The 19,355-nt window shown below is 50.4% G+C and overlaps 1 protein-coding gene across 3 annotated transcripts; it reads right to left on the reverse strand.

Annotated features, from left to right (window-relative positions):
- Positions 1–4,173: 4,173 nt before the first annotated feature.
- ZIC2 (Zic family member 2) lies at positions 4,174–8,310 on the reverse strand. Of its 3 annotated transcripts, XM_063304326.1 has the most exons (5): positions 7,681–8,310; positions 7,245–7,614; positions 4,918–5,081; positions 4,323–4,482; positions 4,174–4,217 (listed from the first exon to the last, which is right to left on the reverse strand). In XM_063304326.1, the coding sequence occupies exons 1-5, from the start codon at positions 8,308–8,310 to the stop codon at positions 4,174–4,176; spliced, it is 1,368 nt and encodes a 455-aa protein (XP_063160396.1). The 3 variants fall into 3 exon arrangements, with proteins under 3 accessions (XP_063160396.1, XP_063160395.1, XP_063160394.1); XM_063304325.1 differs by having other exon boundaries at positions 4,174–4,225; positions 4,334–4,482; positions 7,245–8,310; XM_063304324.1 differs by having other exon boundaries at positions 4,174–4,482; positions 7,245–8,310.
- Between the last annotated feature and the right edge of the window lie 11,045 nt (positions 8,311–19,355).

Consider the following 19,355-nt stretch of genomic DNA (forward strand, 5'->3'; position numbering starts at 1 on the left):
CTGGGCGATCGCAGCCTTAGAGAAGGCGCTCGGATTGATCCCTCAGCCATTTAGACCGCGGCTTTAGCTCGTCAGCTGGGAGGCGGATAAAAGTCCCCAAACTCGGAACTGGGTGTGTGTGGGTTGGAGACGGAGTCTTTCAAGCCTCGCCTTTAAGGTCATTTGCGCTCTATTCTTTATAGCGCGCTCTATTATACCCGCTAAACCTGTGTTCCCTGAGGCATTATGCAGGAGGCACCAGCACTGAGGAAGTTTCTGGACTGTTCCGTGCGCCTGCCAGCAGCATTTTCCTCAGCTAAGATCTCGGCCTCGCCGCCCCGCGCTCTCTTCTACACCTAGGCGAACCCCCCCGAAATCCAGCCCTGGCCGGCCTTGGGAAAGCGGAGGCCGGGGCGGCCAAGGTCAGCTCAAGTTCAAGTTCAGGGCTGGCCCAGATGAATGGGGCAGGGGAGGGGAGGGGAGGGGAGGGGCGGACGGGACCCTCTTTCTCCCTTCCCCTCCCGGGGGGCCCGGAAGGAAGAAAAGGCAGCTTCCAATAGGCAGACGGAAGGGACCAAGGGCTTTGGCTCCTGGAGCCGCGCCGGAGCAGAAGCTGTCCCCCTTCGCTCCGGGAGGCTCCTCGCCCGTCCCCACTAGCCGGTAGCCGAGTCTCCAACCGCGCCCAGGTTTGGGGAGAAGGGCCTGTCCTTCGGTCCTGCGCTGGACGCTGACGGCTTCCCGGGCGAGAAGAGGAGACAAGCGGGGACGGCGCCGGGGTGACTCGTTCCTGACCGCAGTCGCCGCGAAGGCTCTTCCCGCTGAAACGTCCAGCCCGGAACAAGGACTCCCGCTCAAACCCTTTCGCGGGGCGGGAGCTGGAAAGCGAAGTGAGGCAGCCTTCGGAAATGGAGGGCCGGCGGGAGGGCATTTTCACCTCCCCTGCCTCCATTTGTCCCCTTTAAGCCAAGCCGGCTTTGGAAGCCAGAGCGGGAAGCCCGGGCCTGGCTTGGTTAAACAGCCGCCGCCGCTGCCACAACCAGGCCCCGACTCCAGCGCAGCCCGCTCGCGTTCTCCTGGTCTCTTCCGAGGCAGTTTTCCCAAGCGGCGCGCATTCTCCTAAGGGTCAGCGTCATGTGCTAATTATTTTAATAAAACTGGGGAAGGAGGAAGAGACGGACGGTCGCCCTAATATTATTAAGAGAGGAAAATGACATTTTAACAGTCATTTGGTTACTTCAGGGTTTCTGCACTGTGCGCTCGAGAATGAATGAATACGCTGAAACGGAGCCAGCACCCGAGAGCAGAGCGAAGGAAACCTGACTCAGCGTGGCTACCCGAACAGGAGGCGGGGAAGGGGGGTGAATTATCTCCGGACTTCACTTTCCATGCAGAAAGTTGGGTTTCTACCTTCACCTCCCAGCACCAAGATGACGTCGCAATGCTTATGGAAAGCCGGCACGGATGTCAAGTCCCAGCTGAGCTAAGTGGGCCTTTTCTCGCAAGCAAATCGGTCCGCCTGGGATTCCAATTCTGCCTCTTCTCTTCCTTGCCATGGCGGAATGGGGTCGTGCCGCGAGCAACCTGGAATGGAGGACCGGAAAAAACAGCGCTGCGTCTTTTGCTAGGTTGTTGGGTTGGAGTTGGGTTGGAGGTTGGAGTGGAGAAGCTGCCACCACATGCCAGGAGCACGACTCCGCAGGGCTTGGAAAAGGGAGGGGACTGCGCGGCTGCTTTAGTGTCCAGGTGGCTGCGTTCGGAGGCTTTGGGCAAAGGCCAGGCTTTTGAAGATCTCAAGCTGTCCAGCTCAGTTCCATTCCAGATTCTTCGAAAGACGCTTTTAAAAGGCAGGCTTGCTTGCCTGAAGGAGGATTTCAAATTCAGATCCGGAGGACGAAACGCATTCAGCCTCACCAAAGCCTAGCATCTAAGCGAAAGTGGACTTAGGATGTTCTTTAAAAGGAAAAAAAGCACCTTTAAATTTCCATTCATGTGGAATAAGATATTATATTTTATACTGATAAATTGAAGGTGGTTATAGATACTCCAGCATATTAATTCAAATACATTTTCAGTATTCTCCTTGGCCATTACAGCTAAGCACCTGTTCTTGCAGTAAAGTGCATGCACTTAATATCCCCAGCAAGAACAAATGTCAACTTTCAATAAGTAGATAATTTAAAATAAGAACAATAAAAGAAAAGGAAATGATTATATTGGAATTATGTAAGAATTCCATGATTTTACTGAGATGTAGCAAGAACCTATGTCTAACATTTAAAAATAGATAAATAAACGAACAGGCCAACGTGTTGGTTCATTAAACATTAATTACGTACAAATATAAAAAGCAACACAGAGAACTCACCACTTCAAGAAGATGGGGGTCTTCTTAGAGAGAACAAAGGCATGAGTATTACGTTTTTAAAAGCCAAGAGACTAGCAGTTCAGATATTACTAGATTAGACTGCTGAACTGAAACAAATAACATATTTCAATTACAAGATGTGAGCCATTCAAACTTAACTCCAGTTCATTTCCAAAGGGTAAGAAGTGAAACACAAGCTAACTCCTCTGCTGAGCTGGCACTCAGACTGCTTAGTAGCCCAGGGGCCTTATTTTTGTGCAAGGCAACCCTGTGCAGGTTTATTGAGCAGTACGACTCTCTGGGTCCATTGTCACTTACCCCCAGGTAAACGTACATTTCCAGTTTCAGCCTGCAACTCAGGAGGGGTTATACTGTCTGAGCTTTTGAAATGTAAAATGAGTTTTACAATTAAAGAAAAAGAAACTAGCAGTATTTCTTTTGTATACTTTCTACATTTATGACTGATTTTAATTGCTTTTAAAAATGAACTTAATAGACAGCCTCACACACTCTAACCAACATATGAACACATATAATTTACCAGGACAAAGACACATGTGGATTAAAAATATCATGGACTGCAGTTTCAACACATTTTATTATATTTCTGTATGCATTACTCTCAAAAAAATCACAAGAAATGATGAAACCACATAAACCTCCAAATAAAAAAATTCTGAAACAGTTTATGCTCACAATTGTACATATTTATAGTTAAGAAACATTCTTTATAAATACTGTTTCCTCTGTAGCAAGTTAATACCATAATTTAATTACAAATGGATAAATATGGCAACAGATATTTACACAAGGAAGGGTGTTATTACGAAAAAAATCCCTAACAGCACTACGTTTATTTCTCCCCCACCCGCCCCCCACAAATTTCCAAACAGGAACTAACAAATCGAACTTGCAAAAAGCACTAAAACATCACATGTAAACCCAGCTAACAGAAAATACATTCACAAGCATTGGGAGAAGAGAGGGAATTGATCTGGGTCGTTCTGAAAACAACATGGAGACTTTGGCACTTTTTTTTTTTAATCTTTCGGGTCTATATTTGAATGAAGTTTACAATCAAAGTTGCCTCTTTTCAAAGGAACACAATATTCAATACCACAATTACAGGAAAAAAACCATTTGCTTTCATGTTATTTCCCTTCTCCCCTTTTAAAATTGGTGAACTCAAGAACGGGGAGGGGAGGGGAGGGGAGGGGAGGGAAGAAGAGAAGAGAAGAGAAGAGAAGAGAAGAGAAGAGAAGAGAAGAGAAGAGAAGAGAAGAGAAGAGAAGAGAAGAGAAGAGAAGAGAAGAGCTCAGGAGGCAGAAAAAGCTCTAGGTGAGGAATTGATGATAAAGGAAAGCAATCCATAGTTCACAAAGTGGACCAATTTCTATACAATAAGAAAAAGTTGATTACCACCTTGGATTCTTCTATGTACACGGAGAGATGGACGAACTCTGATCTTTTGTTCCCAAGGCGCTTGGAGGCCCGAGGGAGGGTCTCTGGCAAACGGAATACTTGCAAGACTCTGGAGGCAGCGGCAGCCTCTGGGTGGGGAGAACCCTTTTGCTGTTTGGAAGCCTTCCTTCTCTTTCTCCTCCTTTTCCTCTTCTTCTTCTTAGTCCCCCTCCTCTTTTTCTTTTCTTTTTTTTAAGAGGGTTCACCCGCCTCTCTCTCTCTCTCTCTCTTGTGCTGCTTCGGAATGTTTTGAATCCAAACAAAGGGGGAAAAGAGAGGGAGAAAGAGAGAGAAAGCAGAGAGTCGCGAAACTGACTCCGAGGGCTTGGCCCCGGGGGATCCGAGAAGGGTGGCAGCGCCAGGCGTCCTCAGACGTACCACTCGTTGAAATTGGAGGTGAGGCCACTGTGGCTGGCGCTGCCCGCGCCGCCGCCGCCGCCGCCCGAGCCACCCGTGCCGCCGCCGCCGCCGCCGCTACTGCTCCGATGAACGGCAGATGCCGCCGCTGCCGCTGCTGCGGCGGCTGCCGCGGCCGCGGCGGCTGCCGGAGACAAGTTGGAGGCGGCCGTGCTTTGGGTCTCTGTGCTGGGGGACACCAAGCCCGGTGGCGTGGAGGACTCGTAGCCGGAGCTAGCAGCAGGCGAGGACTCGGAGCCTTGCGGGGAAGATTCATGAACCTACAAGGCAAAGCAAAACAATCAGCTGCCATCATCATCATCTTCATCTTCATCTTCATCTTCTCCGTTATACATAATAAGAATAAAACGGAAAGAAGGGTCCCCGGAGCGAAGGCCGCGAGTCCCCCACCTAAGCACTCCTTTTTTTAAAAAGAAGGCAATTTCAGTCCTCCCAGACAGCCTGAAGAGCCCCAATCCTGTCCTGTGAAAAATAAAGTCACTTAAATCGTGGCACTGAAATGCAGGCGTCTATGATGCAACTCGAGGGGTCCCTCTGCCCCGAGATAAAAGCCCCTAATTTCAAGGGGTCTGGCTTCCCAGGAGCGCAGGCCGCCTCCTTTGCCGTTCCTGGGACGGATCCTCTCCGGATCTCCCTCGCCCTCTCTCGTCCCCCTAATCCCCTTCCCAGGCGAGCGCCAGCGTCTCTCTGGTTACCTTCATGTGTTTCCTCAGAGAGCTGGGGTGAGTGTAAGATTTGTCACACATTTTGCACAAGTAGGGTTTGTCCGAAGTGTGGACGTGCATGTGCTTCTTCCGGTCGCTGCTGTTGGCGAAGCGCCTGTCACAGCCTTCGAATTCACACTGGAAGGGCTTCTCCCCTGCAAGAAGGAAGGACAGCGCAGTAAATCTCTGCAAAAAGAATCTGCCCACCGAGGCCGCATTCAGCCGGCTTCTCGAAAGAGCCCCTTTTCAGGAATGGAAAGACTTATAGTGACCGAGGGATTGCAGCGGAAGCAGAATATCCCCGGCCTAAAGGAAGAGGTTATTCAGTGATCAAATGCCATCTTATTTCTAAATACTTTAATTTGGAAATCCCGGATACTTTCTTGCTCTGAGGATGGTAAAAAAGGGAGTACAGTGTGGTACTTAGCCAAAACGTGACAATCCATGAATTTTAGAAAGTTCTTGGGGTTGTAAACTTGGTTTCAGATTGAGACATAAACAGATGGAAAGAGATCACACATGTGCAAAAACAACCTGTGGCCATTGTTTCAAACCCTGAATTCCCCACAGAAAGCAAGCGGAGATCCTCCAGGAGAAGGGGGCCTTGTATCTAGTTCAGCAAAATTAGCTTCACAGGCCAAGGCACCTCCCCAGTCCAGAATTAACAAACTAACCAAGCCCTGTTAAATAGTGCTAACAAATACGGTAGCCCAAGATCTGAAACGCTGCTGTATTTTTTCTTGCATTCGTGGAAGGACATTGGAAGTCACTCCTCCTAGATCTGCATGGGGTGGTGGGTGGCGATGGGGAGGGGTGTGTGTGCAAAAGGAGTGTGGAAAAAAATACGTGCAATATCTTCGCTTGGAATATTCTTTGAGTTTTTTCATCCTGTTGCCAGATTTCCGAGTAATTTGTAGGTGTGAGAATTCAAACACCGCCACCGCCCGATCCTCCGCTCCCCTCCCCCTAAATCGGAGGTGGGAGAGACGCGCAATTTCACAAGAAATTCCATTAGCACGTAAATTGTTCCTTAAAGACAACCGCTCAGAGCCAAATCGCGGCCATCTCCCTGCAAATCAACGTCTCGGATTTGTTAAACCTCGTTAAAGCCTGTCTGGCACCTCAGCCCGTTCTTAACACGTCAACAGCACAACTAGAAAGGCCCAGCGAGGTGCCCTCCTTTCTCTTCGTCAATATTGATGTCCGGAAATCGCTCAAATATTTGACTGTTTTTTTCAGGGCCGGGAAGAGAAGATAAGAGAAGAGAAGAGGCGACGCAAAGAAGTCTGGGCGCAGATTTGGCCGGGAGAAAATTCTTGGAAACCGGCGCTCTTTGGATTTCACCCCTTGGACTTACCAGCAGAATCACTGGCTCCCTTTTGGCCCTATAGGTCTGAGGGGATCCTAAGCCTGAACGTTTGTTAACATTACATTCTCTGTCGGTTATTGCATAATGTAAATAAGCTAATGCAAAAACCCCTTCAGCGGCCACGACTGAGACTTTCAAAATGAGAAAATCTTATGGTCCCGTCTTACACCCTTGAAATGGAATGAAAAGCAAGGGTATTGCTCTGCGGAAGGACGACGTCTTGCTCGGAAACAGAACTCATTTTAGGATATGAAAAGCAAATCTACTTTCAGTTCCCTGCGCTCCTTTTTACAGTGGCGTATTGGTGAATTTATTCGCTCTCCTGACACACAGCAGCTAATGCGCGAATTTCAGTAACCCTTCAGACCTCTGCATATTATTCAGAAGTGAATCGGATGGATTTCTAAGTCAGTGTCGTCAGGATTGTACATTTATTTGCAAGTAATTCTCGAAATCTCCGGGTTTCCCTTTGTTGTTGCGCTCAAAAAGGACTGAGGGATTGATTTGCATTTTGCCTTTGCCGCCTCACATCCCACCCGCATTTCCAGTCCTACGTGGTCGGTGCTTCAGTCTTCCAAGGAAAATACCTGGTCCCTAACTAGATTTACTTAAACCTCACCCTTGGTTTTACCCCTATAGAGAAGGGCAAGACTCAATAGCGAGGCGCCCATGGACCTCTAAACGTACAGTATTCCTTTATTTTATTTTGCCAATAATTAAAGCTGCATCCTATTTACAGAAAAACACAAGGATAAAATAAACCAAGGGTTTACCAGACGTCGTCCGTGTACATGCAGGAGGGAGGAAAGAAGCTCGCCAAGGAAGAAAGCAAATCTTTCTGTTTGGGTTTTAGCTGGGAGGAAGCGATTTTTACAGACCTGCCCGCCCCACGGCCAGCATCCATTCGCCGCCCCCTTCCCCGCTTTCCTCCTTCGGTTCACTGACTGACCTGTGTGCGTCCTTTTATGGATCTTGAGGTTCTCCGACCGGGCGAAGACCTTGCCGCATCCGGGGAAGGGACAGGGAAAAGGCTTCTCGCCCGTGTGCACGCGGATGTGGTTGACCAGCTTGTACTTGGCCTTGAAGGGCTTCCCTTCGCGCGGACATTCCTCCCAGAAGCAGATGTGGTTGCTCTGCTCAGGCCCCCCGACGTGCTCGACGGAGACGTGAGTGACCAGCTCGTGCATGGTGCTGAAAGTTTTATTGCAACTCTTTTTGGGGCTGCTGAGCTGCTCAGGGTCGATCCACTTGCAGATCAGCTCCTGCTTGATACATTGCTGGCGCATGTAGCGGAAGAAGGCCCCGGGGTGGTGGTGGTGGTGGTGGTGGTGATGGGCGTGCGGGTGGGCGTGCGGGTGGTGCGCGTGGTGTGCCGCCATGTTCATGCCCATGTTCATATTCATGGGGCCGTATTGGCCATGCAGCTGGGCCGCCGAGTAAGGGTCAGTTCGGGGGCTGGACACCTGGCGGTACTGATCCGACCGACCGAAGACTTCTCCGGGTAAGCCCAAGCGCATCTGCCCATTGAGCACGTTGGGTGAACCGGGAGCGCCATGCTGGTCTCCGATGCCCGGGAAGAGCAGGTGGCTCTGCGCCTCCGCATGCGGGTGGTGGAGGCTGCCGGTGGCCGCCGCCGCCGCCCCGAAGAGCCCGTGCTGGCCGCCGCCGGCCGCCGCCGGCTCCCCAAAGCCTCGGCTCCGAAATAAGAAGTCCCGCGGGGAGTTGAAAGGCGGCCCGGAGTAGGAGCCCACATGGGCGGCGTGCGGGTAAGCCGGAGCCTGCGAGCTGAAGGCCGAGCCTTGCCCTGGGGAGAGCTCGTGAGCCGCCGCCGCCGCCGCCGCCGCGTTGAGCTTGAAGGCACCCAGGTGAGCCGCCGCCGCCGCCGCCGCCGAGTCCACGAAGCTGTTCTGCAGGCTCAGTTCGCGCTCCTGCATCTCCGCCGCCGAAGGGGGCGGGTGCCGGGCGAACGTGCCCACTCCCAGCGCTGGGAACTGCGGCCCCGCATCCAGCAGCATGCCGCCCGAACCCCCCTCCAAGGTCCGGGGCTCTGGGCTGCCGCCGCCGCCGCCGCCGCCGCCGGAGCGAGAGAAAGAACCGCGCCGCCGAGGCGAGTCCAGGCGCAGGAGGCAACCCGAAGGGTATTAAAGCGGCTGAGGCGGAGGCGGGCGGGCCGGCGGGCGGGAAGGGCAGCCCTGAAGGGACGAAGGCAAAGAGCAGTCCGGGGAGAGGAAGAAGAGAGAGGGGCGGTGGGGTGGGGGAAGTGGGGGGACTCGCTTTTCCCTGGGAAAACAAAAACACGACGCACAAGCCCGCGGCGAAGAGATGTCAGCGCCACAGTCACACCAACAGCCTCTCGCACACACAGGCAAGCAGCTATATAGTGAGACCGGCGCGCGCGCGCACGTACACAGGGAGGAAAGCGATGTGCGCGCACGCGCGGCCGTGCGAGAGTGGCCGCTTCTTCCTTACACTCCACACGCCTTCCGAAAACAAACACGCCGCGCTGCGCCGCACTCCTCCCCCGCCCCGTCCCTCCCCTCCCCGTTCCGAGGCTCCCCCCGGCCCTGCCTGGGGGCTTCCGAGGATCACTGCCCTTCTTCTCCTCCGCCTCTCCCCGCCATTCGCTTTCGCCAAACTTGCCGCCGCCGCCGCCGCTTCCTCAGCGAGGAAGGAAACGGGCGCCCCTTTCTCGCCACAGCCACCCAACCGCTCACTTTAAGTTGGGAAGGAGGGGAGGGGGCGGAGGGAAGGAGGGAGGGCGGGCGACGAGGGGGATTGAAAAAAAGCAAAGGCAAAAGAAGGCAGTCCAGAACAATAACGCAGGCGGTGGGAAGTGCCCAGTGTGCGTCCCTCAATCCGGGCGCGGGTCCCACTCAGGCATGGCTAGCGCCCGCCATGGAGATGCTCCAGCCGCGAGGGGGAGCGGGGAGACCCGGTCCTTCCTCCTCCTCCTCCTCCTCCTCCTCCACTTTTTGGCGCGCGGGGGGGGCGTCTTCCCTGGTCTTCCCTTCGCCTCTCCGCCTCGTCTGCTAGTTGCGGTGGGCGCCGCTGCTGTGGCTGGTTTTTATCCCCCGCTCCCCACCCCCGCCTCCTCCCAGCCTCTCCCGCTAGCTGCTAGGCTGGACTGGCAGCTCCTCTCCCACCGCCCCCTTTAACAGCAGCCAGACCATCCTCCAAGCGCCCTCTCATTGGTCGCTCCGGCCCATCAATCCAAGCCTTCCCCCCACCGCCCCCGGACGGGCTAATGGCCACTCGCGCGTCCCTGGGTCCGACCCGCCCATCCCTACCCGGATAGCGGCAGCACCCCCCATGTCCCGGTGGGCACCTCCTTCCTCCGAGCCAGGGCGAGGAAGGGGCAACCTTCGGATCAGAGGGCAGAGGGAACGAGCTGGCAGGGAGGGGAGGGGAGGGGAGGGGCGGGGAGGGGCGGGGAGGGGCGGGGAGGAGGGACCGGGGACCTCTGGCCGCGGTGAGCGCGGGGAAAGCTTCGGCTGCGGAGAAGCGAGCAAAGAAACAGAACCTCCTCGGGGACTAAAGTCTCCGGCGTCCTCGGAGAAGAGGGAAGAGAGGGAGCCCTAGCCCGGAACTTTCGAGGGGAGGGACAAGGGCCTGGGGAAGCGGCTAGCTACGGAGAGGGCTCCAAGAGAACGAAGGAAAAGCCGCTACTAAGAATTGGCTTGGCGGGGAGAGGCAGGCAGCGGCAGTCCCCTCGGAAGATGCCCTCCAGATTGGCTGAAACCGACGGGAGTCCCTAAACCTTCCCCCTCCCTGCCCGGGAGACGGGCTGCGCTGAAGGGGCCACGACACGGGTGTAAATAGAGATGTCTGCGGCTGGTGTCAAGGAAGAGAGAGGACTAGTTGGGGGTGGTCAGGAGGAGGCAAGGGAGCTGGCTGCCCCTCGGGGAGGGCGCGGCGGAGAGGCACTCAGGCCCTGCAACCTTGTGCTGATAGATCCTTGTGTGCGCGCGCGCGCGCGAGGGAGCGAGACGTGTGTCAGAATCACGCAGTCAATTTTTGTGCGTTGAAATTGACCGAAAATCCTGTGATTACTTGGCAACTAAAAATGCACACTATTCGCTCCTACCAGGAACATAACTGAACTAGGTTATTTTGCACGAATTTATCCCACAAAACCGCAATCCTGAAATAACAACAACAATAACAAGTAATGGCGCCATCTTCTTTCTTCCATTTAGCAAAACAAACAACACACTTGTGCGGCTCTATGAAATCCGGAAAGCAGTTTTTCCTTTGAAATTCTATCGTATTTATTTTATGAAACTACAATTCTTATATTCCAATAATAATAACATTAATAATAATAAGAATAATAATAATATTGTGTCTCAGGACAGGCCGGTTTCTAAACAGCTTTTGGAAGGAGGATTAGTAAGGAGGTAAATAAATACTTAAAATATGTTGAATGGACGGGTAGATACAAAGTCATAAAATAATTAACAATCATTTTGGACAAATCCTTTTGTTTTAATTACATTTTATTTCAGTCCGCGCTCGAGCACACATACGCAAAAATTAATTATGAAATCAAAAAATGTGATTTTTCCCCAGCTACCTAGAAGTAAACCCGGACAGCGGTCGGTTCTTTACCCTGAGCCGAGGCTGCTTCCTTAGACAGCTGAGACGGTCTTTGAGGACGAAGCGCCCCTCACCGCTTCCCCGCCTCGGGAGGGCGAAGCGGGCGCCCCAACCCTTTCATTGCCTTTCCCTCGCCTGCTCGGCCACCACTGGCTGCCCAGAGCCTCCGCTTCTCTGGCCGGCCGGCTTGCGGGAGGAGGAGGAGGAGGGCGGAGAGGGCAACCCCAAGAGACGCGCCCCCTCGTTTATTGATCCGGCCAGCCTGCATTGCGGAGGCTCGACTTTCCGGAATCGGGAGCTTGAGCGACGGGCGGAAAACCGGGCCGGCGGCGGCGGCGGCGGCGGCGGCTCCAGCCCTGCCCTTTGCCGGTCCCGGCCTCTTTCAGCCTCCCGGTGTTCGGCGAACTTGACCACGGCGCAACCGTACAGGCGGCAACCTGAGAGCCGCGGCCTGAACGACGTCCCCTTGAGGATCCATTCCACCGGGTGTCATGGAAGGTATTGAGAGAACGGCGTCTTGCTTCCTCTCTTTTGTCCAGAGAAGGGGAGGGAGTGCGCCCACAGTCTGCAGATAATAGTTTTGAAGATTTCCTTCCTTCCTTCCTTCCTTCCTTCCTTCCTTCCTTCCTTCCTTCCTTCCTTCCTTCCTTCCTTCCTTCCTTCCTTCCTTCCCGCTGCTTAGCGGCCTCATCCTCTGGCTTGTCCGGGACGGTTGGGAGGCTGGATAAAAATAGTTGCTTCCAGCGAGTGACTCCGTAGGTTCAGCTGCTTGCTTTTCTTCCAAACTTCGTTTCTTCTCTCCCGGCGGAGAGTTCAAAGCTTGACCGCCGGCCTTCTTTCTCCCGCTACCCCCCCCCCTCGCGCTTTATTTGTCTCCAAACCACAGAACCTTCCCGTTCTCCCCCCACCCCCACAATGTCACGGGGATGATAAGGAAGCGCGGGAGAGAAGCTCCTAGAAAAAAGTCCGCCGTCTCTTTCACGGGCCATTGGCCGGAGCGCAGCCTGCACAGCGCCGCCTGTACCAGGAGAGAAAGCAGCCGGCAGCCGAAGTTCCCTGGGAAAGTGAGGTCCGGGGCGTTACTTGAGGGCCTGGTCTGCACCTCTCTGGGAGCCTCCGCAGGAGCAGCTCTTGGGGAGACACATCCCGGACTTGTAAGTTTCATACTTTTCCCGTTTCTGCCTTTTTCTTTTCCAGGGAAGGTGGCAGGGTTTGCCGTATTTTACCGTCTTAGTATTTCCCATGACTGGCCACTTTGTGACTCCTGCCCCTTGCAAGTGACATCTGGAGTGGTGGGGAGGGAACCCGTGTGATCCTGAGATCCGTTTTGCCTCTCCATACTGGCTCTGCAGAAGATCCTGCTTCCTTGGATGTGGGAGCAGATTTCCTTGGCCCAGAGGATAGTGTGTAGATTGCTGTACAGAAAGGGTAATTACAAAGTGTTGAGAATCCAACCTTTATTTTGCTGTAAACCTTTTCCCAAGAAGGCATCTAGGACTGCAACCATTCCATGCTTCCTGATCCTGTGCAGGCTTTGTGGAAGACCTCCATGTTTTCAGTGAATTTATTCACAGCTAAACAAATGCAAGACTACAGCCTTAATTAGAAATCGGTTCCAGTGAAGGGTGTGGAATGTACTCTTAAATCAGTACAGTAGGCACAATCCAGCCCAAAGTAAAGTATCTTAACGCTGAATGCATGCTTGCTTGGAATTAATCCCAGGTTATTTAGAGGCTTTCCCCCCCAAACCCAATGTGCCTTGGATCAGTGTGGCCTGCACACTGTTATTAAGCAGGTTTGTTTCCTACTGAAACCTAAATTTAAAACGATGTTTTTCAGGCTTAAGATCTGAATGTGTCAGATAATGTGCCGACTGCCAGTACTGGATTTATTTATTCCTCAAGGTGATTACATTTGTTTCCAAATAAAAGTGTTTGGAGTGTGCGTGGTTTATGGTGTGTGTTTGTTTTAAACCGTGGTGGGAGAAGAATTTTGGGAAAAAGAAAAAAGAGGACCAGTGTGATCCCTGATTTCCTGCTAACATTCCATTTCTAGATTGTAAATTCAGCTTGTAAAGTCAGAGCTGCCAGCTTTATCCCAAATTACTGAGATGGAAGGGGACAGTTCACACATGGACGCTTGCCTGGGATTGTTGTCTGGATCACAGGCACTTACAAATTCAACAGGTTCATCAACAGGATATTCCCAAACTCAGGATCAGCCACTTCTAGGCCCTTCAACCTCTGACCTTTGAAGAACAGAAGAGAGAGAAATCTGTAGAGGGCAGCCTCCTTCTGTAATCTACACTTTGGAATTGCCACCATCACAACATCAGTGACCACCACCCCTTTTTTTGTGTCAGCATTCAGGTCTACAGAAGCCAAGCTAAGGGGGAAGTCATGACAATCTCAGCCAAAGCTGTAACTTTTAAAAGACTGTATTAAAAACAACAACTGGTCAAACCAGCCAGCTGGTCAAAGGAGAAGCCATCCTCACTTTCCCATCTAAATCCTACTAACATTCATCATCACCCTTGGCCAGAGATGGCAGCCCTTCAGAGCACAGTGCCTTTGGAGAGGAAAGGAGGATGGGGGCCGGGGGGGGGGGCGCTCCTGCTGCCCAGGTGTTGAGCTGCTTAAAATCCACCTAAGCAATGTGGTGTGTGTGTGTGGGCGTGTGTGTGTGTTTACATGTGCGTGCAAGCATTTTAAATGTCAGTAGGGGAACATACACAACTTCGGTGAAATTCATCACTTTGAGTGGGAGCACAACTGATCCAATGGATAAATCTTTTTTCTTGTTTTACAAAAATCAGATCCTAGTACTGTATGCATAATAGATAATGTAAGAGACTCAGAGGTTTTCCTTGGCATTTCTTGCTCTGCTTTGTCCACCCCTCCCAGCTGTGGGGCTGGCTGGCCTTGCTCTGGGAGTGCAGAACAAGGTGGCTGCCGGGATGCCTCCTTGCCACAGGCCCGGGTCAGATCCTTCCTGCTGCCATTCATAAAGAAGGGAAGCATCTGGGAACCATATTGCTTATACTAGGCAAGATGTCAGTGTCCCTGCTTGATTTATCTCAGAACAGCTTCTTCCAATCTTTGGTTGTTGAAAAATAAGGGACCGAAGAGAAAGATGCACCTCTATCATCTCCAGAGACAGCCATTCAATCTTGACTGCATTGCTCTCCTAAAAGTAAAGTGTGCGCTTGCACACACACACACACACACATACAAGTGCAACTATATTAGAAGCAGAGTAAATTTGGAATACAGAGGCAACCTTTAGAAATAATACTGATGTCTGTCTTGTATCCTTTTGAATCCGACAGTCTAATTTCAAATGGCTGAATTGCTCTCTAATTGCCTAAAGTCTGTTTGGATTGAGGTGATAAATAAATCATATAAATATATAACTAATCACAGAGAGGAACCAGATGGTATTTTTTCTGTAATCCCATACATTTAACAACACAGTTATGTTTTCACTGTTAAAAAGATTTATAACATTCCTTTTAGTTGGGGGAAAATTATATTGCAGTTTGGCTACTAATCTGGGATGATGCAGCATAAATTTAATTTTTAGGCTGCCATCTCATACATTTTTACCTACGACTAAGTCTCATTGACGTCTGTGAATTTACTTTCGAGCAAGCACACAAGTCTATTTTAAAATACTCTATCAAGCTTCAAAGTACTTTTCTCTTCCTGCTGGCTCGGAATTAAGCCAATTAAATTAGCTTTATTGTGAAGCAAAGTTACCTAAGATGGCAGTCACCATGTTTATCACCATATTTAGGAAACCTTTTCAAGGCCAAATCCTTATTTTTGAAAATACAGAAATATCAACCTCACTTAATGTATTCATAGCCGAAGTGGGTTTCTGTATGTCATTTTCATTTTTCCACCTTTTCTGCAGCCCAACAAGGATCCTCAAATTCCTGACTGGTATCTGGAAGCAGGATTACAGTCAGGAACAGGGAAAGAGTCAGGATGAAACTGAATTGTTATTTTCTTTCCATACGTTAAAAATAGTTGCTGGTGATATCTCTAAATAGATACCATATCATCACATGGATATTGTTTGTATCTGCTTGTTAGACCACGCATCCCACTCCCCAAGTGGTTGAGAAGAAACGGATAACATTTACAGCACAATTTCATGTAGTCTACCTGGAAGTATTTTTAACGATTTATTTACTGGACTTAAACTGCAAACAAATGTGTATGTAACTGAAGCCTCACATACAGTAGTAGGATCTGATTCCTAAAAGTCTACTCAAATGTAAACCCTTTCTGGGTTTCCTCCCACTTAAATAAACCTATCATTCCGAGCCTGCTCTTGAAACTCCGTGGCATGCAAGCCCGCCAAACGAACAAGGGAAGCTTCGCTCACCGACAACCCACATTCGTCATTTTAGTCTGCGCTCCAATATACCGGCAAATAACAGCAAACCCCGTTTTAATTCAAGGCGCTGATTACTTTCTATTCATCGGGGCTTCCTTTTGAGCAGACTGGCATAGGATTGCAATGCTAAGTGTGGTTTCTTGGGGTCGCTGCGTGCTTTCCTGCTTGCTTTGCTCTGATAAATCCCTGCAGCTTTCTGCCACCGGCATCTAACCTGCAAGATCGTGCCAGATAACACAAAAACATACAAATTAGAATCTCGGTAAGTATGCCCGTGTGTGTTTGGGTTGGTGGTGAAGACAAGTCCCTTTGTATGAGAGGGTGGAAGAAAAGAAAGAGGGGTCGCTTCAGCTTAATTGATCCAGAACTGGGACAAAGCATGGCGGGCAGCAGTTTCTTTCTGGGAAATCTATTTGCCTGGCAGGCTGATGGTTACTTGGATCCACCAGCGCCTGGTTTTAAAGAGCTTTCGGATCTCGCTGAGGGACCCACCTGGATATCCCAGACTTGTCCTACTCTGAAGAATCAAAAAGGCCCAAGGGCCTTATGGCAATGCGTTTAACCCGTTTTACCCTAATGTCAGAAAACCAAATAAAAATCAACTGATTTAACCCTTCTCTCCCTTCCTTTCCCTCCAGCCATTAGCTGTCACTGCACTGCAGGAATCTTTGCCGTATAAACCCGGCAGGGCTCTAGATCCGCTAGATCAGCCAACACATTTTCAGTGGCAGAAAATGTTTCTAATGGAGGCTGGGGGGAAAGGGGGCAGAATCAAGAACCAAACAATCCGTGAAGCTCAATGGGGCAAGTTCCACACCAGGGATTTATAGCGTCTTCCAGCCACGGCTGTAGCAGTGGAAAGCTTGTCTTCATTAGTGGTAGATAGATCGCCATAGCAACGGCTGGGTGTCGCCATAAAATCCCTAGTGTAGAAATGGACTGGTGAGAGGTGCGGGTTCTAGCTCCTCTGAAAGAGGGGAAGGGGTGGGAGCATTAAGTTTATCAACAGGCACCTGTGGAGGAAGGGAGAGAAAATCCATCTCTCCCAAACTCGCTGATTTGGAAGAAATTATACTGATTTATTGAAACTTATCCTGGAGCCAGGATAACCCTTCTCAAAAATCTCAGCTGAACCGTTGTTCTCTCTACACGTACAGATCCACCCCTACCTTTTCTGCTCAAATCCTAGCCGTTTCCCATGCCTCGATTTGCACAACGTGCTTAACCCGATTATTGAATTCACTCTTTTTTGAGGTCGGCATACATAACACACTGAACATAAAGCGACCAATTGTGGTGTGTTCACAGAACATGTCAAGCCACAGAAGAAAGAAAGAAAGGAAGGAAGGAAGGAAGGAAGGAAGGAAGGAAGGAAGGAAGGAAGGAAGGAAGGAAGGAAGAAAAAGGAAGGAAGGAAGGAAGGAAGGAAGGAAGGAAGGAAGGAAGGAAGGAAGGAAGGAAGGAAGGAAGGAAGGAGAAAGCTAACACAACTTCGCAAGTCGTGCAGATACAACCGCTAGCTTTTAATTGACTTCATCCAGTGTGTTGGGCGAACCCAGCCGTAATGTGTGTGTGTGCGCACGCGCGCCTGCGTGCGCCCGAAGAATGTGGTGCCTGTTCTGCTGGCAGGGCCTTTTTTAAAGATCTTGAGAAAAGCTGTTAATTGCTCTCTCGTTTTAATTATTCCCCAGAAGGCATTTTTCTCTATTCTAGAATATCGTCCCCACCCCCAGAATATCAATAACATGTGTGCACTAAAGACAACTACTTGCAAATGGGTTTCGAGATCATTATCATATATTTGCATAATACCGCCGTCAAACAAATGCCTTAAACAGCAAGCAAACAAAAACACGAACTCGAGAGAGCTGATTTACCAAACGTGCCGTGAACTGAAATAGAAAGGAGGGAAAGGAAGATAAAAAACAAATAAACAAGAAGGGAGAAAGCAGAGATTCAAGACTTATTACAGTAATTGGTTTGGAGAAGATACTGTATTTGGCAACATAAATGGAAGAATAGGTATTTCGGAATTAAAGTAAATACCCCTTACACCGTCAATGTGAATGAATATCTGCCTATTTCCTCTGGTAGGTTCTGAATGCCCACAGTACTAAAACGTGCAGTTGTGCCCCTCCATAATTTCTAAGAGGGAATCCGGCTTAGATAGGCCTGCTTTTATAGACCGATTGCTTAATAAGAACCGCGCGATCCTACGCCGCTTTATTCAGAAGCGAGCCCACTGCTCCCCACTCCAGGGTTACGACGAACACGGTCTGTCTCGCTACTGGGCAGATGAGGTGCTTTCCTTAGTCCTCTAACAGTCAGCGACAGCGGCGGCGGTGGTGGTGGTGATGTCAATAGTGATGATAATGGTTGGAGGGAGCAAAGTCTTGAGTGGTCTGTCTGCACTTGGGGCAGGAATCATTGGCTGCTTTGCCTCAGACAACAAAAATGACGGTCCCGGGTTCACAGGATGGGGTTCTCAGCCCTTGGATTGCCTGGACCAAGTCCTGAATGTACAAGATGCAAAATCTCACGTCCTCAAGGTGTGTTGACGAAGTCAGGCCTCTTCAAAAGTATCTTGCAAGCAACGTCCTTCAACAGCACCTTTCCATTCATCCGGTCTGACCAAGAAGTTTATCTCTATTGTCCACATTGTCCCAAACTGAACTATCACTGTCACGCGCAAGGTTACGATCCTCACCCGTCCTTCCAACCCTGCACTGATTGTTTAGAGCTCCCCTCAACAAAGCAATGGATCAGGGAGAAATATTTGAATTAAGACGCTCGAAATCGATGACAGATCCACATCATGCTGCTGCACTGAACAAGAGGGTGAGGCTGGCTGGAGGTACCTGCACACAGCTGCAGCACTGTTACCCACGTCTGCTGCTGGGATTGGCCTTGCCAGTTGCGTGAAACCGTTTGATTTCGGGAATTCAGTTAAGATCCTTTCCTCCTTAAGCACCCATCCAAACAGGAAGACGGAATGGCAAGATTGTGTGAAACTATCACTGAAAGGTGTATCTGGACCCAATGGGTTTTATTTGGAAAGAAAGGAGAATGATGTTGCGCCAAAAGATAGTTAACGGGAAGCCCACGCGCTAGTCTCTGGGTGGCGAGATCCTACAGAAGCCTGTAATGTGTACCCAGGGCTGATCCGGGCGGTCCTTCTCTTATCTCACGACCCGAGGGCAAGTGAGAAGGTTGGGGGCGGCGATAGTTGTGATAGAAGAGGGTCTCCTCCCTCCCTCTCTAGTCTAAAAGCCCAAGGAAAGTCTAACTGCACTTTTATTGCAAGGAGAATTGAACTTGGCTTGGGACGCTTTCCGCACCGCTCGTCTGTTACAAATTAGATGCAGATCCTTAGCCAAAAAAGTCAGCCTTCACCGTCTAGTGCCGCGCGCCGAACCAAGCGCCAGCGCCCCTGCGGAGTCTTCCCGCGCGCTATTTAAGTTAGGCAGTAACTTTTCTGAAGGAAATGCTACTGCCCTTTTTTGAGGCTCGCTCCCTCAGCGGTTCCCGTTTCCCACGCCGTTTGGAAAAGAGGGGAAGGCCGCTCTGCTTCCTCTTCCGTTTTCAGAGTTGTGATAATGTATGCTCTATCCCTAAGTTCTTCGAGCAAGTCATTTTCGTTCCCAAACGCAAGGAGGCTTGCTTTGCCATTCCTACAGGTCCCCGCTGGAAGGTTAATCGCGTTAATTTCATTAGAACATATATGAATCTACGGAAATTAATGTATTTGCATCCGTGTTAAAAAAAAAAAAAAGAGGAGGAGGAGCTAGAGTTTGGGTGCACGCCATTCCCTCCTCTGCTTCTTTTTGACCAGAACCAGTATATTTTTTCCTGAGTATTTTGCACCTGCTTCTCAAAACAGTTTAAAAGCCAGATATTTCTCTTGAAAGGGCCTGACAAACTTTATGCAGAGGAAGGAGCAGTCCGAGACCTCGGGTTTTTCCAGATGGTTAAGAAAATGCCTTGGATAAACAGAATCGAAAGTTGGAAGGGGAGGAGACCCGGCAAAGTGCATTCCGACGTTCAGACACAATGATCTCAA

Source organism: Candoia aspera, chromosome 5 (assembly GCF_035149785.1).
Source record: "Candoia aspera isolate rCanAsp1 chromosome 5, rCanAsp1.hap2, whole genome shotgun sequence".
Lineage (NCBI taxonomy): Eukaryota > Metazoa > Chordata > Lepidosauria > Squamata > Boidae > Candoia > Candoia aspera.

Bases quoted from the DNA above. Each gene is read 5' to 3' on its own strand.
- ZIC2 (XM_063304324.1), bottom strand. From the start codon at position 8,310: ATGCTGCTGGATGCGGGGCCGCAGTTCCCAGCGCTGGGAGTGGGCACG. The intron at 5,082-7,244 runs GTCAGTCAGTGA...TCCTTCTTGCAG, and splicing joins CCATAAAAGGACGCACACAG to GGGAGAAGCCCTTCCAGTGT. The intron at 4,483-4,917 runs GTAACCAGAGAG...TTTGCCTTGTAG, and splicing joins CTCTGAGGAAACACATGAAG to GTTCATGAATCTTCCCCGCA.